Source organism: Lynx canadensis, chromosome A3, assembly GCF_007474595.2.
Source record: "Lynx canadensis isolate LIC74 chromosome A3, mLynCan4.pri.v2, whole genome shotgun sequence".
NCBI lineage: Eukaryota > Metazoa > Chordata > Mammalia > Carnivora > Felidae > Lynx > Lynx canadensis.
In genome coordinates, this window is record NC_044305.1 from 91,198,719 (window position 1) to 91,211,971 (window position 13,253).

The following is a 13,253-nucleotide window of genomic DNA, read 5'->3' on the forward strand; positions in this document are numbered from 1 at the left end:
ACGTTTCCTCTGGATACTGGGTTCTTTTTCTGTTTTCTCCAATAGGTATTATATTACTTTCATAATAAAAAAATCCATACAAAGATTTGAGCTAGTTTCATTGTGTCAAGGGTTTAGAGGCCAACCACTCTCCTCTCTCCCCCAGGCTTTGCCTGACTATAGAATGTTGAAGGGCTGCAAATTAATGTCTGAAGATTGCACAGCATAAAACCACTTATAAGGATTTTTTTTAAGAACATGAACTATGGCGTAATCCATTAGAACTGAAGAAAAAAAAAACTGTCTGCATGCTTCTAAGTCACAAATGGCTTAGAGGAAAGAGGGCCAGCAAGATAGAAAAGTATGCCAAAGATATCTCCACTGGAGATGAGTGTCCTGTATATAAAGATGGAAAACAAAGCCGGGGTGGGGGAAGTGAGGGGGATTAGAATCTGTCACAGATCTTGGACAAAAATCTAAAATTACATTTTAGTGCAGACAAATGTTTGTAAAATAAGTGTGGCAATAGTCCAAGCTGAAAAACATATATTTAAGGATGGCATTTATCCAGAACAAAGATTTAAGTGTTATTACCAAAAATGCATCATGCAACAATCATCATGCAAAAAAAGACCAAGGAAAATCCAAGTCAGGGAGCTGGAACGCCACAGGCAAAAAAACAGAGCATAAAGCATGCAGGGATTGCATTGTATCATGGACAGCCTTTGCTTGAATGAGTCTGTCATTCCCCCTGATGAGGGCTCCTTACAGAAAGCTGATGAAAACAGAACCTTAAGCACAAAGATGAAAGAGAGCATCATCCCATTTACATGGGGAAAAATCTGGCCAAATGATACCAGCACCTGCACCCATCTTGCACAATCATCCTCGGGCATTTAGGAATCCTGAAACTGTTGTGGAGACCAGCCAAGAGTCAGAACCCCTCCAAAGATACCCCATCCAGCTGGGCATTTTATTTTTCCAGTGATGGGCCGCAGATGTGTATGAATTGTATGTAGGTTTTACAGATATTCCATTTGCTAGCCAGAAATATGGGCCTTTTTAGCTTGAATGCCAAAGCAAATCAAAACATATTTTAATAAATTTTGTTTCCATAAAACATTTAAAGGCCTGTTACTAGTCTGAGTTCAATTTTGTTCCTGTTAATTATGGATATGGTATCAACAGGCAACATTGTTATCAAGCCTATGGAATATATTTGTAGTTTAGTCTAGTATGTATATCCCTATCTCCAGAACTTCAGGATTATGACTTCTTCCCAGTGGATACAACACACTTTTCACCCAAATAGTCAGACTGCTGGGAGCTAATGTTCAGCAGTTCTGAATATCTTGAAGTTTCCATTCCAAGAGCAGCTACAGAAACATAAATAATGATTCATATGCATTTTAAAAATTTGAGACTTTCTTTTAATACTGTGAATTCATTTCCATCAAGTATCTACAATTCCCACAAATCTGTATTCCCTCTGAATTCAGGGCAGTTTGATAAGGGAAGATATGTCCAATTTGAATCTGAATATCTTTACTTTACCTTCCATAAATGAGAGGTCCTCTTGACTTTTTCCCCCTGCAGTTTCAAGGTCAGTGTGTTCATGTCTTGTCATTTCTTCAAGGATGTAAATTTCTCTGAGCCACTGAGAACAAGATAAATGGGATCTCTCAGGATACAGTCAATTTCCTCAAACTGGTGATCTGAAAACAAAGCCCAGTTAACCTCTTCTGACTATGTTAAATAAAATCAACTTTTATTTTCTGCTTCATCTTATTCAAATATTTCTCAAGATACAGTCTTGAAGAAAATTCAGCCGTGTTTACTTTCTCTTTCTTATCGTGTAAGAAAACCTATACAAACATTCACAGGAGAAAATTTCCTGATAGATTCATGGAAACTATCTTGCGGTCACCTATCTTCTCTGTTAACATAAATGTAGATTCCAGTCCTACGCTTCATTGTGGTGGCCCATCTGTGACACAAGAACTGAATTTTCCCAAGGTACTGTGTATATCGGTTGGGGGGGGGGGCGCAAAACCCCGCATCACCCCAGGATCAAATAACACATTGACTGAAACTCACTGAGATCAAGAGTTGGTCCTTTTTTCTCTTGTCCTGTGCTCATAGGTGGGAGGAGGTCATACAGAGCCTGGGCTACTGAAAGGGAACAAGATGGAAAGGAAAAATTAAGAGCTGTTTGCCAAGGCCCACCGTCCATGAGCAGAGTTTTCCCTGTTCACTGGAGGCAAAGCCCAGTCAAGGAGAAGTTGCAAGGGCACATATTTGTCATGGGCATGAGCAACTTACAAAAATATTGCCCCAAGCCACAAGCCACAAGCCAAGGCTGCTCTGTGAGATTTACGGTTTGTTTGTTTCCATCTCATTTGCTCCAGGTTTGTTGGAGGACAGTTTTGTTCCCAGGAGACTTATTAGTGAGGGCTGTAGACGTGCTGCAACTTGAAAACTGACTAGGATATGAATATGTAAATAGTATTCAAAAACAATGGACACATGCGGCTCATAAGTCAGGATTGGGCCTTTGGGGAAATGCCAGTAGAAAATACGGTCAGAGATAAATCTGAAAATAGATTTTTTTTTTTTTACACTGTCAGGATTTCTCCCTTCTATCTATCCTGTTTAGCTTACATAAATAGTCTAGCACAACTAAGGGTAGATGAGAATATTTACATTAATGAGACAAACCACCCAATCTTCCTCTGTTCTCTTGCTCAAGAGAAGCATTTAATATTTCAGAATTATCTGACTGAATAGAGCAATATAAATCAGGTCGGATGAATTCTGATCTTCTAATTCAAGATGGCTGACAGATTTCACATGGTAACTTCTGCTTTCACTCCAAATTCTTAGAAAGGATAATCCAGTATTGGGGTGCCTAGGTGACTCCGACGGTTAAGTGTCCGACTTCAGCTCAGGTCAGGATCTTGCAGTCCATGGGTTTGAGCCCCACACTGGGCTCTGTGCTGACTGCTCAGAGCCTGGAGCCTGCTTCTGATTCTGTGTCTCCCTCTCTCATTGCCCCTCCACTGCTCATGCTCTGTCTCTTTCTCTCAAAAATAAATAAGCATTAAAAAAAATTTAAAAAGAAAAAGAAAGGATAATCCACTCTGAAAAATAAGATGTGGGGCACCTGGGTGGCTCAGTCGGTCAAGCTCAGACTTTGGCTTAGGTTATGATCTTGCCATTTGTGAGTTGGAGTCCTACATCGAGCTTGCTGCTGTCAGTACAGAGCCAGCTTCGGGTCTTCTGTCCCCTCTCTCTTTGCCCCTCTCCCACTGATGCATGCTCTCTCTCTCTCTCTCTGTCTCCCTCTCTCTCTCTCTCTCTCAAAATTAAATAAATATTTTTTAGAAATTTTAATGAAAAATAAGATGTACCATCAGTGGACCAGAAATCAGGGGAAAGTGACTAAAACATGGAATACAGATAGGATTGGATTGAAGGAGAAAACCACAACCAAAATGCACACAGAAGTGGGCACCTATGAAAGGCAAAGCAAAAACGGCACAGCCTACCAGGAGGTCAGAAAAGGAGGGTCCTGTAATCACTAACTGGGTTCTTCTCTAAGCTTCAACTGTAAGAGCCACCAAGTGTGTAGCATCCTTCCTCCTTCCTCTCTTTCCATCTTCCCTTCTTCCTCCCATGCCTCCCACTTGGACTGATCACTTGGATCAGGCAGCAAACAACTGGGCTATATCCGCACTTACAGATGAGCAATAAGCACATGTGCTTGGACAGAGAAGCTGACTCTTCCCTTGGGCAGCTCACACCCCCCAGCAAGTGGGAGGAGCTCTTCTGCCCGAGTCTAACTAACAAGGTAACACACCTAGCAGCAATTTGCTCCTCATTAGCCACACTTTGGGTGCACTAGAGTATAAGTACAGCAGCGTGCAATGCCTCTCTCCCCTACCTCTCACCCTGTGCTATGCAGGCTAGTAAGCAGGTAACACATGCATCACAGCTAACAGACAAGACCATATACGGAGAATTGCTTATAATCACAAATCCTCAAACATTGAAGGAAAGCTAACACCTTTATTTTTGAGGGATTCCTTTCATTAAAATTTTTAACATTTATTTAGTTTTGAGAGAGAGAGACAGAGCGTGAGCTGGGGGAGGGACAGAGAGAGAGAGGGAGACACAGAAGCTGAGGCAGTCTCCAGGCTCTTAAGCTGTCAGCACAGAGCCTGACACGGGGCTCAAACTCACAAACCTTGAGATCATGACCCGAGCTGAAGTCTGCTGCTTAACTGAGCCACCCAGGTGCCCCGGAAAGCTAACACCTTTAAAAAGAGACACCAGACTCAAGGAACACAAGAACCTGACTGATGGAAAACAGAGGTAATGGGGCATCCAGGAAAAAACAAACACAAAAAAGTTAAAAGAAATCCTCAGAAAATAATTGCAGTGAATACAACAGATAAAGGAAGAATATGCAGAAAATAAAAGGAATGCCAATAAATCAGTAAGAAAAAGACAAGCGGTCCAATAGGAAAATGAGACAAGATTCTAAAGAAGTAATTTATAGAAATAAAAATATAGAAACAGTTTAACCGCACTATTAATTGGAGAATGCAAATATCATTTTCACCTTTGAGATAAAAGTTTCTTAATATAAATGATGGAAAAAAGAGTGGGAAATGGCAGTTCTTATGTGATGATCCAGCCACCTGGAGGGAGATTGGAGAGTTATCTATTAAAATGAAAGTCTGAGACTTTTTGACAAAGCCATTCCATATTTCTGTATGAACTCTAAAGAAACATTCGCATATTTGCACAAATCACATATTAAAGATGTTTGTGGCCACGCTATTTGTAATACAAAATCTTGGAAATAACCTTAATGCTTTTAAATAAAGAAATTATTAAATATACTATGGCACAGCCATGTTATGGGAAACAATTAAATAGAAAACAGATTTCTCTATACTGACATGGAAAACTTTTTTTTAAGTTTATTTATTTTGAAAGAGAAAGAGAAAGAGAAAGTGGGGAAGGGGCAGAAAGAGAGAGAAAGAGAGAGAATCCCAAGCAGGTTCCATACTACCACTGCAGAGGCCAGTGTGGGGCTCAAACTCACACACCTCAAGACCATGACCTGAGCTGAAGTTGGACACTTAAATGACTGTCACCCAGGCGTTCCAACATGGAAAACTTTCTAAGATATGTTAGTAAGTGAAGAAAGAAATCTGCAAACGGTAGGTACACTGGATTCCATGTATGTAAAGAAATAAAAATTAAAATGCATGAATACCACCTAATTTTACAGGTACATTTTTGTGTGTAAGCAGGTGTATAAAAATGTGAAGGGATCCACATATAATTGATGACAACAATCCACCTTGGAAAAGAGAATGGGAAATGGGAGTTAGCAAAGAGGGGTTTCAGCATTATTTGCAATAATTGAATTATCTGTTAGAATATATACACATATTACTTGAATAAAACATTAAAGCTTCTAAATTCAGAAACCAAACTCAAATATAGATCAAATAGGGAGATACTTAATTATTTGTTAACTGGTAAAATAAACACACCACCTAGGATACCAGGAAGCATTGGTGGCTATCTTTGCAAACAAGATGAAATAAAGCACCTATTCAGTGCATGTTCTCATCCCAAGGAAAGGAACAAGGATCAATGGCAAGCTGCAGCTGCCTAAGGTGTAGCACCACGGCTGGCTTAGGAGACAACACGGCCCTTCCTCTCTCTGATACCAGGATTCTCAGCATCTCTACTACAAAATGAGAGAAAAACTATCTCTAACAATAAAATCTGAATATGTAGAGCACAATTTTGCTGAGTGTAGGACACCCACATTCATTTCACTGACAAAAAGATCATCTTACACCTTCAGCTTTTCAAAAAAGTCAAGAAACGTGCCTTGTAAGACCTAGCCCTTTATTTTTAAAAAATTTTTATAAGACAGCCCTTTGAAAAGATACTATTACACAATGTGTTTTATACATTTAAGTAGAATTTTCACTGAATCAGTTTATGCCCCAGGATCCATCGTTATTAGAGTCCCCTGTGATAGGCAAACAAAAGCTATTACCTTTCAACTGATAACATCATGTTCTCAACGCTTACTGGCTGTTCTGAGAATACTGACAGTTCCCTGACAAGTTTACTGGGGGGAAAAGTGTTCATTCATGCAAGAAAGGGAATAGAACTTTGTGATTAATAAGTCTATAAAGAGGAAACACAAAAAAATTCAAATTGGCTATGGGGCATATCCTTCCCACTAGACACAGAGATAGGAGGCTTCAGAGTGATAAGCCTAACATCTCTGGCTATATCATTTGGCTAGCTCAATGATGTTATAATACAAGTGTCCCCCAAATTTCAGTGGCTTCAAACAATAAAAATTCTGTTCTTGCTAATATCATGTGTCCATTGTGGGTCAGCAAGGAGGCCCTATACATCATTTTCAGTCAGGGGATCATGCTGAGAAAACAAGTACCACCCAGAACATTGCCAGTCACAACGCAGTTTGAGAGAGAGAATTCTGGAGCGTTTTGCACTTGTAACAAAATGCTCTGACCCAGGAGTGACACGTATCACTTCTGCTCATTAACTAGAGTTATGTATATGGTCCCACTCCATCACAGGGATCCAGGAAATGCAATCTTAGTATGTGAGAAGAGGAGAAAGCCATAAATATTTAGCAAACAACACTAACGACTAATGGGTTCTTTCCTTTTATTTACACACATTGGCTTGGTCCAGGGGCATCAGAGATATCCAGGCCATCATCACATTAAGTGAAGAGTAAGTATTTTAAGAACATGGAATCCCCAGGCTGGCTTAACTGGAGAATAGAAATAACTCATTGCACCCAGGAATTTTAACATAAATGGAAACATTTCAGTAATATCTAGTTTAGGATAATCTGCGCACATAGGTGATACTGGGACATTTCTCTCAATTGCAAATGATTCATGATCAGTGTGGCTCCCAAAGCTGGCTGATCTTCAGAATCACCTGGGAAACAAACAAAGATGGAAATGTCTGGGTGTCCCCCCCAAGAATTCTTATTCAATATATGCTGGAATGTGCCCTAAGAATCTATGTACCTAACCCCTGGACTCCAGGGATTCTTATGATCATTAGGTTTGGTAACTTTCGCTGAAGACATTCAAGTCCAGCAGTCCTCATGCAAGGTAATGCACCAGCCTTTCCAATGTCACAGACCACTGAGACTGGTGAGCCATCAGGCGACCCAAAGGAAGTCACGAGCGCCAATAAAATAGAGTGAAAGAAACACTGACTGAGGGTCATAACACCTACTACTTGGTTCTTGTTCTGATTATCTATTGCTGCACAGCAAACCAGCCCAAAACCTAGTGGCTTAAAATACCAACAAGCATTTCATTTGCTCAAGATCCGCATTTGGGGCAGGGGTCTGCAGAGATGGCTGTTTCTGTTCCATGTGTTTCCAGGAAGGAGTGGTTGCCTGGAGCTATAGGATCCACTACCAAGTTGGCCACAAAATATGGAGTGTCAGCAGGGGCTGTTGACCAGGGACCGCAATTCCTCTCTCTGTGTGTCTCTAGGGTGCTACTTGGACTTCCTCCCAGCATGGCATCTGGATTCCAAGAGTCCATGTTCACAGAGCAGGAAGTAGAAGCAACCAGTCTCTTAAGTAAGGCCTGAGTCCAGAAACTGGTACCATGTCACTTAGACAGCTTTCTGTTAGCTAAGTGGTCACAGAACCTGCCCAGATTCCAGGGGAGGGATACAGTTCTGCTCTCAGTGGGAGCGGTGTCAAAGAATTTGCAGCCATCTTTAATCTGCCACAGTCCTCGATATGCCTTTTGGGCCTCAGGCTTCTCACCTGTGAAATCAAAGAGTCAAACTGGATTATCTTTGAGGGCCTTGCCAACCCCCAAAGGCGATGAGTCACTGGATCTGCTGCATAATTTGCTGACTGACAAAGAAGCCCAGTCTGCAGGTCCATGCCCTTTGTAAACCAGCATGCATGCGGTGACAGTTTAACAGAGCCTGACAGACATGCAGAGCTCACAGGGCAGCAATGACCCTGGGCGCCGAGGCCCCTCTGCATTTCCCGCTAGACTCTCTGCTGTTTTTCTTCCCAAAGCCAAAATTGTATCCTAATTCCTGGAACCTGACAGCAGCTTTCCTGAGGGCTTCCTAACCATCCACGTCATTCTTGCCCCATTTCTTGGGCAATAATTCCTAAGTTAAGCATGCAGTAAATGAACAAGAAATCTTGACGGGAGATTGACAAAACTCACAAGCACAACAAAGGGCTCGGTAGGTGGGCCCTAGTCCCAGACAATCTGGGTTCAAACACCTCCAGGACCACATTCTAGCTGCGAGCACTTGGATAATGTGATTTCATCATTTTAAGTTTGGTTTATGTTTTAAAATGGTGATATAGATAGCACCTATCTCAAAGAGTTGTTGCAAGACTTACTTGAAATAATACATATTAAACACTTAGCACAGAGCCTGATCCATAGCAAATACTTGATAAATATTAGCCATTGTTTTTATTAAGTCATAATGCAAATAGACACTCTAGTCATGGTTTGCCATACATTTCCCAGAGCCGGAGAAGATGGGTCTTACTAGAATGAGCAATGTTAGCCCAGCACTGCCGATCTACAGTTGGCCTGGCCACTGGTCACCAGAGCCCCATGGGGGAAAAGAAAAGGTGACCATGCAAACATCTCTCTCCTGCTCACCCAGCATCTGTGGGTGGAGAGCCCACATTGGCTGAGCATTGCTGACCCAGTGACTCCAGATCCCAGTGTGGACACTCATCTCACATCCTAGGCCACACAGAGCCTGGAGATGTTTGTTGAGTGTCTGCCAGATGCAGAGCCTCCAACAGGGAACAACCCAGCCAAGGAGGACCCAGCCCTCCTGGAGAGCACGTTCTATTGTTTACTATATTTTAAAGGCACACCTTTCAGAAGTCCTCGGCTCAGTCACTGGAGACTGCCCTGACTCTCAGTCTCACATTGAAGAATCTGCAGCTTTCTCTGATACCCAAAAGCTGGCTTTGCAGACTCTCTTACGGGTGAGTGGGTGTGTGCGATGGGAGGGGAAAGACTGTGTACACTCTGGACAACACTTTTATGGCCATATGGGAATATTTTGGTGATGCTGTAAAGTGTAATTCCTCAGTGTTATTACAAAACTGCCAGCTCATTTCTGAAGAAATGCAAAACACAAACAAGCCAGCCTTGTTTGCTTTATCAATGCTGTACTGTAGTGCTGGGTTTAGGGAGGCGGCTGCCCCAACAACATCTTGTAATGCCCATGCTGACTCCTTCAGGAGATGGCTCCAGGACTCCACGGCTTCCTAAATAAGGGAAAAAAGGCCATGTCAAATGTGGGGGAGAGATTCAGACATGAAGGAACCAGGCAACAGAAAACACAGTCTGGCACTGCAGGGGGTGATGGTCAGCTCCTGGTAAAGGAAGGGCACAGGCCAGCTCAGTGCCAGCCATGCCCACAGAGTCCCTCACACGCACACCATGCTCTGACCCTTCTTCTCAGTCACCTCCTACATGGGATCCTCTGCCCCCTGCACCTCCTTAAACAGGACCTTCCCCAAGGTTTCTCTTCTCTGGCCACTCACCTGTTTGCTATGATCACCTCATGCTGGTGTCTTTTGCTGATAGATTCTAAATAAAGATGCATCCCAGACATCTCCCCTGAGCCCTCACTCCCATCTATCCAGAGGCCTCCTGGACCTCTCCACCCAAGGTCCCATGGCCCTTCAAACTCAGTGTTATAGGTTGAACTATGTCCAGCCGCCCCACGGACAAAGGACTGACATCCTAACTCCCAGTACCTATGAATGTGACTTTAAAGGGAAATAGGGTCTTTGCAGATGTAATCAAGTTAAGATGAGGTCACTGGGGTGGGCCCTAATCCAGTATGACTGGTGTCCTTCTATGAAGAGAAAAGTGCAATAGGAAGACACACACAGGGAGAACACCACGTGAGGACATAGGCTGAGATGGACCGACGTGGCTACAAACCAAGGACACTAAAGGTTGGAGGCCACCAGCAGAAGCTGGGGAGAGGGAAGGAAGAATCCCACCCAGAGTCTGGGAGCAAGCCCTGCCCACACCTTGATGAGGACTTCCATCCTCTAGAACTGTGAGACAATTCCAGTTCTGTTGTTTGAAGCCATGCAGTTTATAGAACTTAGCAGCCCTAGGAAAGGAGTAATGTCAACGTGGCCCAAACTGAGTTCTCCATTTTCTGCCTTTCTCAGACTTGCTTCTCTTCTGCTAATCTGTGTTGTGATAAAGGAAACAAGCTGCCGAGTCAGAAATTTGAGAGTCCACTTTGACTGCCCCCCACCCCTGTCCTCATGCCAGCCCATCATCAAGTGCCAAGTCACATCAACTTGACCTTTTACTGCATGAGTCTCTGCCCTGGTTCAGCCTGGTGCCTTCACCAGGAGAATATCGTAGTGACCTCCTTCCTGTTTTGCACACTGGGCCAATCTCCCTTCATCTGACATCATCTGAGACCCCCCCCCCCCTCACTTACCCTTCTCATTCCGCTAGTGTGATCTAAAACCCCTCATGTCACACCCCTGCTTAAATCTTCCACAGTTCTTCCCCCTCTAAACTCTAAACTCACTGGCATGGCCTGCAGGGACCTTCATGAATGAGTTGGTTCCAGTATAACTGCCTCCGTTTGTCTTCTTTCATATACTCCTTTTCCCCAACCTTGAACTTGATGCTCAAGCAATATTAAATCACTGAAAGCTTTCAGAATATGCCTTCATGTCCTTGCAGGGGCTGGTCCTAGTGCCAGAAACATCACACCATCCTCTTATTTCCTGGTAAATGTCTGTTCATTCTTCACATCTTTGATTAGATATTTCCTCACTTGTGAAACCTTCCAGACTTCCCCCAGGCAATTTGGGGTAGTCTGTGTTCCCTTGGTCCTATAACGATAATTATCTTCTTGTATTATAACTGGGCTATTTACAGGCCTGTCTCTCTAACATGCAATTTTGAGGGCACAGACTATGTTTTCTTCTTGGTATTTCTAATGCTTCATGTTCCTTCATTCATTTCATCCTTCTTTCCTTTATTCGTTTGACAAACATTTATTGTATTTAGCACCTACAATGAGCTACACAAGGCACTAGGGACACCATGACAAATGCTACTCCTGCCCTCTTGGTAATTACCATCCATTGGGGAGAACACTAAGCTAGCAGGTGATTGAGGGGGAGGCCCACAATCCCTATAGCCCACAGGGATATAGGTACAAGGAGCTATTGGAATAGGTAGGTGGATACTTTGCCCAGCCCATGGGAAGGAGGTCTATGGTGAGAACAGAATGTGGTCAAGAATGCTTCTGGGAATGCACAGCTGGAAAACAGAGGGAAAAAAGCAGAACAAAAGGAAAAGAGGCTGGTACTGTATATGGACACCAGATCCCAGGGGCCTTGTAAGTCTGTTAAAGAGAGTGGACTTTATCCTGAGGGCCCGATGAGTCATAGAAGTGTTTTAAACACTTTGTCCTTTTTTCCCTTTAAAATTGCCTTTATCCAATTGCTTTTAATTTAAAAAGCAAAAACGTGATTCTTGTAATAAGCATAAAGGCCAAAAATACAGAAACAAGAAGTTAAAAATCTTTCCATCTCATGCCTCCGCCTTGAGGTAGCACATGCTGTTAAGACACGCTTCTCGACACTGGGACAAATACACGCAAACGCAATATGGGCATGTACATTCAGTTTCATCTGCTTATTTGAATTTTTTATGAAAAGGGATCATAGCGTACACACTTTCCGCAACTTGCTCTTGCACTTAATATATTAGCATCTCTCTACATGAGTATGTTGATAAATCTAACTCTTTGTGATAGCTACATAATATCCCATAGCATGGAGACACCATGTTTATTCAGTTCTTTTATTGTTGATAGATAACTATGCATTGCCCAATATTTTGCCACAGCAAAGAGTGCTTCTGTAAACATTCATGTGCATATATTCTTGGATAGGGGTGTTTTTACATCTACTGGAATAACTGCCCCCAATGGGTTTGCTGAGTCAATGGTGGCACTTTAAACTTTAAAAAGCATCGCCAGATTATTTTTCCTGGAGGTTTCAGTGGTTTGTACTCCTACCAGCAAGGTATGAAAGCGTTCATCCTCCTACATTCTCTCAAGCACAAGATGTTACTGGTGTTGTTCATTTTTGCCAATCTGACAAATAAATCATTAAATTCGATAAAATAAAATCATTAAATTTGAACTTCCTTTTGACCAATCCTTTTCAGCTCCACTTTAATCTTTATTTTCTCTTCTGTGAATTGCCTGTTCATGTTTTCCCCTACATTCCTATTGCCTTTTGCCATTTTATTACCAGTTTATATGAGCTTTGGGTAAATTAAGGATAACATCTTCTCATATGTGCAGCCCAGGTTTATCTGAATCTATAGTTTGTCATTTGACTTTCCTTATGGCATTTTTTTTCCTTAAAATTTGAAAAAAAAATATGTAGGCATGTGTCCTTTTTTCTCTCAGTTTTGGGGATTTCTACAATTATTAAAAATATCCTTTCTGCTCCAAAGTTATACAAATTTGTAAATTTGGAAAGTGAATTTTCCACTAAATTTTTTTCAAATACTTTATGTGCTTATTTGTTTACTTAGAGTTATATCCTTAACCCAAACCCATCTGAGATTTATTGCTGCATACGGTACGAGGTAGTAGCTACCTTGCTTTTTTTCTCCCAGAATGAGAGCCAATTAGGTCAACACCATTTCTTGAATCAATCATAATTTTCCCACTGAATTGAAATGTCACCTTTATCCAATTTTAAGTATGGCAACACACTACGTTCATTCCCGACATCAAGCCTATTCCACTGAGTTATTTATTCAGGTGCCAAAATACATTTTCTCGATGACAATCACTTTATCTTAAATTTTAATATTTGGTGAGGTAAATGTCCCCAATTTTCTTTTTCAAAATTGTCACAGCCTACAAGTGCTCTGTTATGATGCCCCACTATAATTACGCTTTTCCATTAAATTCATCTGTGTTTCAAAGAGGTTGTGGTTAAGAGAGTGGCAGCAAATCCTGGATGGTTGCACGAAGGAGCGCCAAGTCACTCACACAGCCTCTGTCCCCGCAGGCACCCTTGCAAGCAGCCCCACACGCCAGTTCCTGCCCACCAGACTACTTGGATGTACCTCAGAACTCTGGACCTTGGCTGCTTTTCTCCC

General features: G+C 42.1%; 1 protein-coding gene across 1 annotated transcript in view; it reads right to left on the reverse strand.

The window, feature by feature from the left end:
• Nucleotides 1-10,560, reverse strand: part of EVA1A (eva-1 homolog A, regulator of programmed cell death) — a 79,281-nt gene extending 68,721 nt beyond the window's left edge. The window contains exons 1-3 of the mRNA XM_030311799.1: nt 10,552-10,560; nt 9,178-9,346; nt 7,755-7,849 (exon numbers count right to left, since the gene is read on the reverse strand). Coding sequence (XP_030167659.1) covers nt 7,755-7,849; nt 9,178-9,346; nt 10,552-10,560 — 273 coding nt within the window. The remainder of the gene's footprint in view (nt 1-7,754; nt 7,850-9,177; nt 9,347-10,551) is intronic.
• Between the last annotated feature and the right edge of the window lie 2,693 nt (nt 10,561-13,253).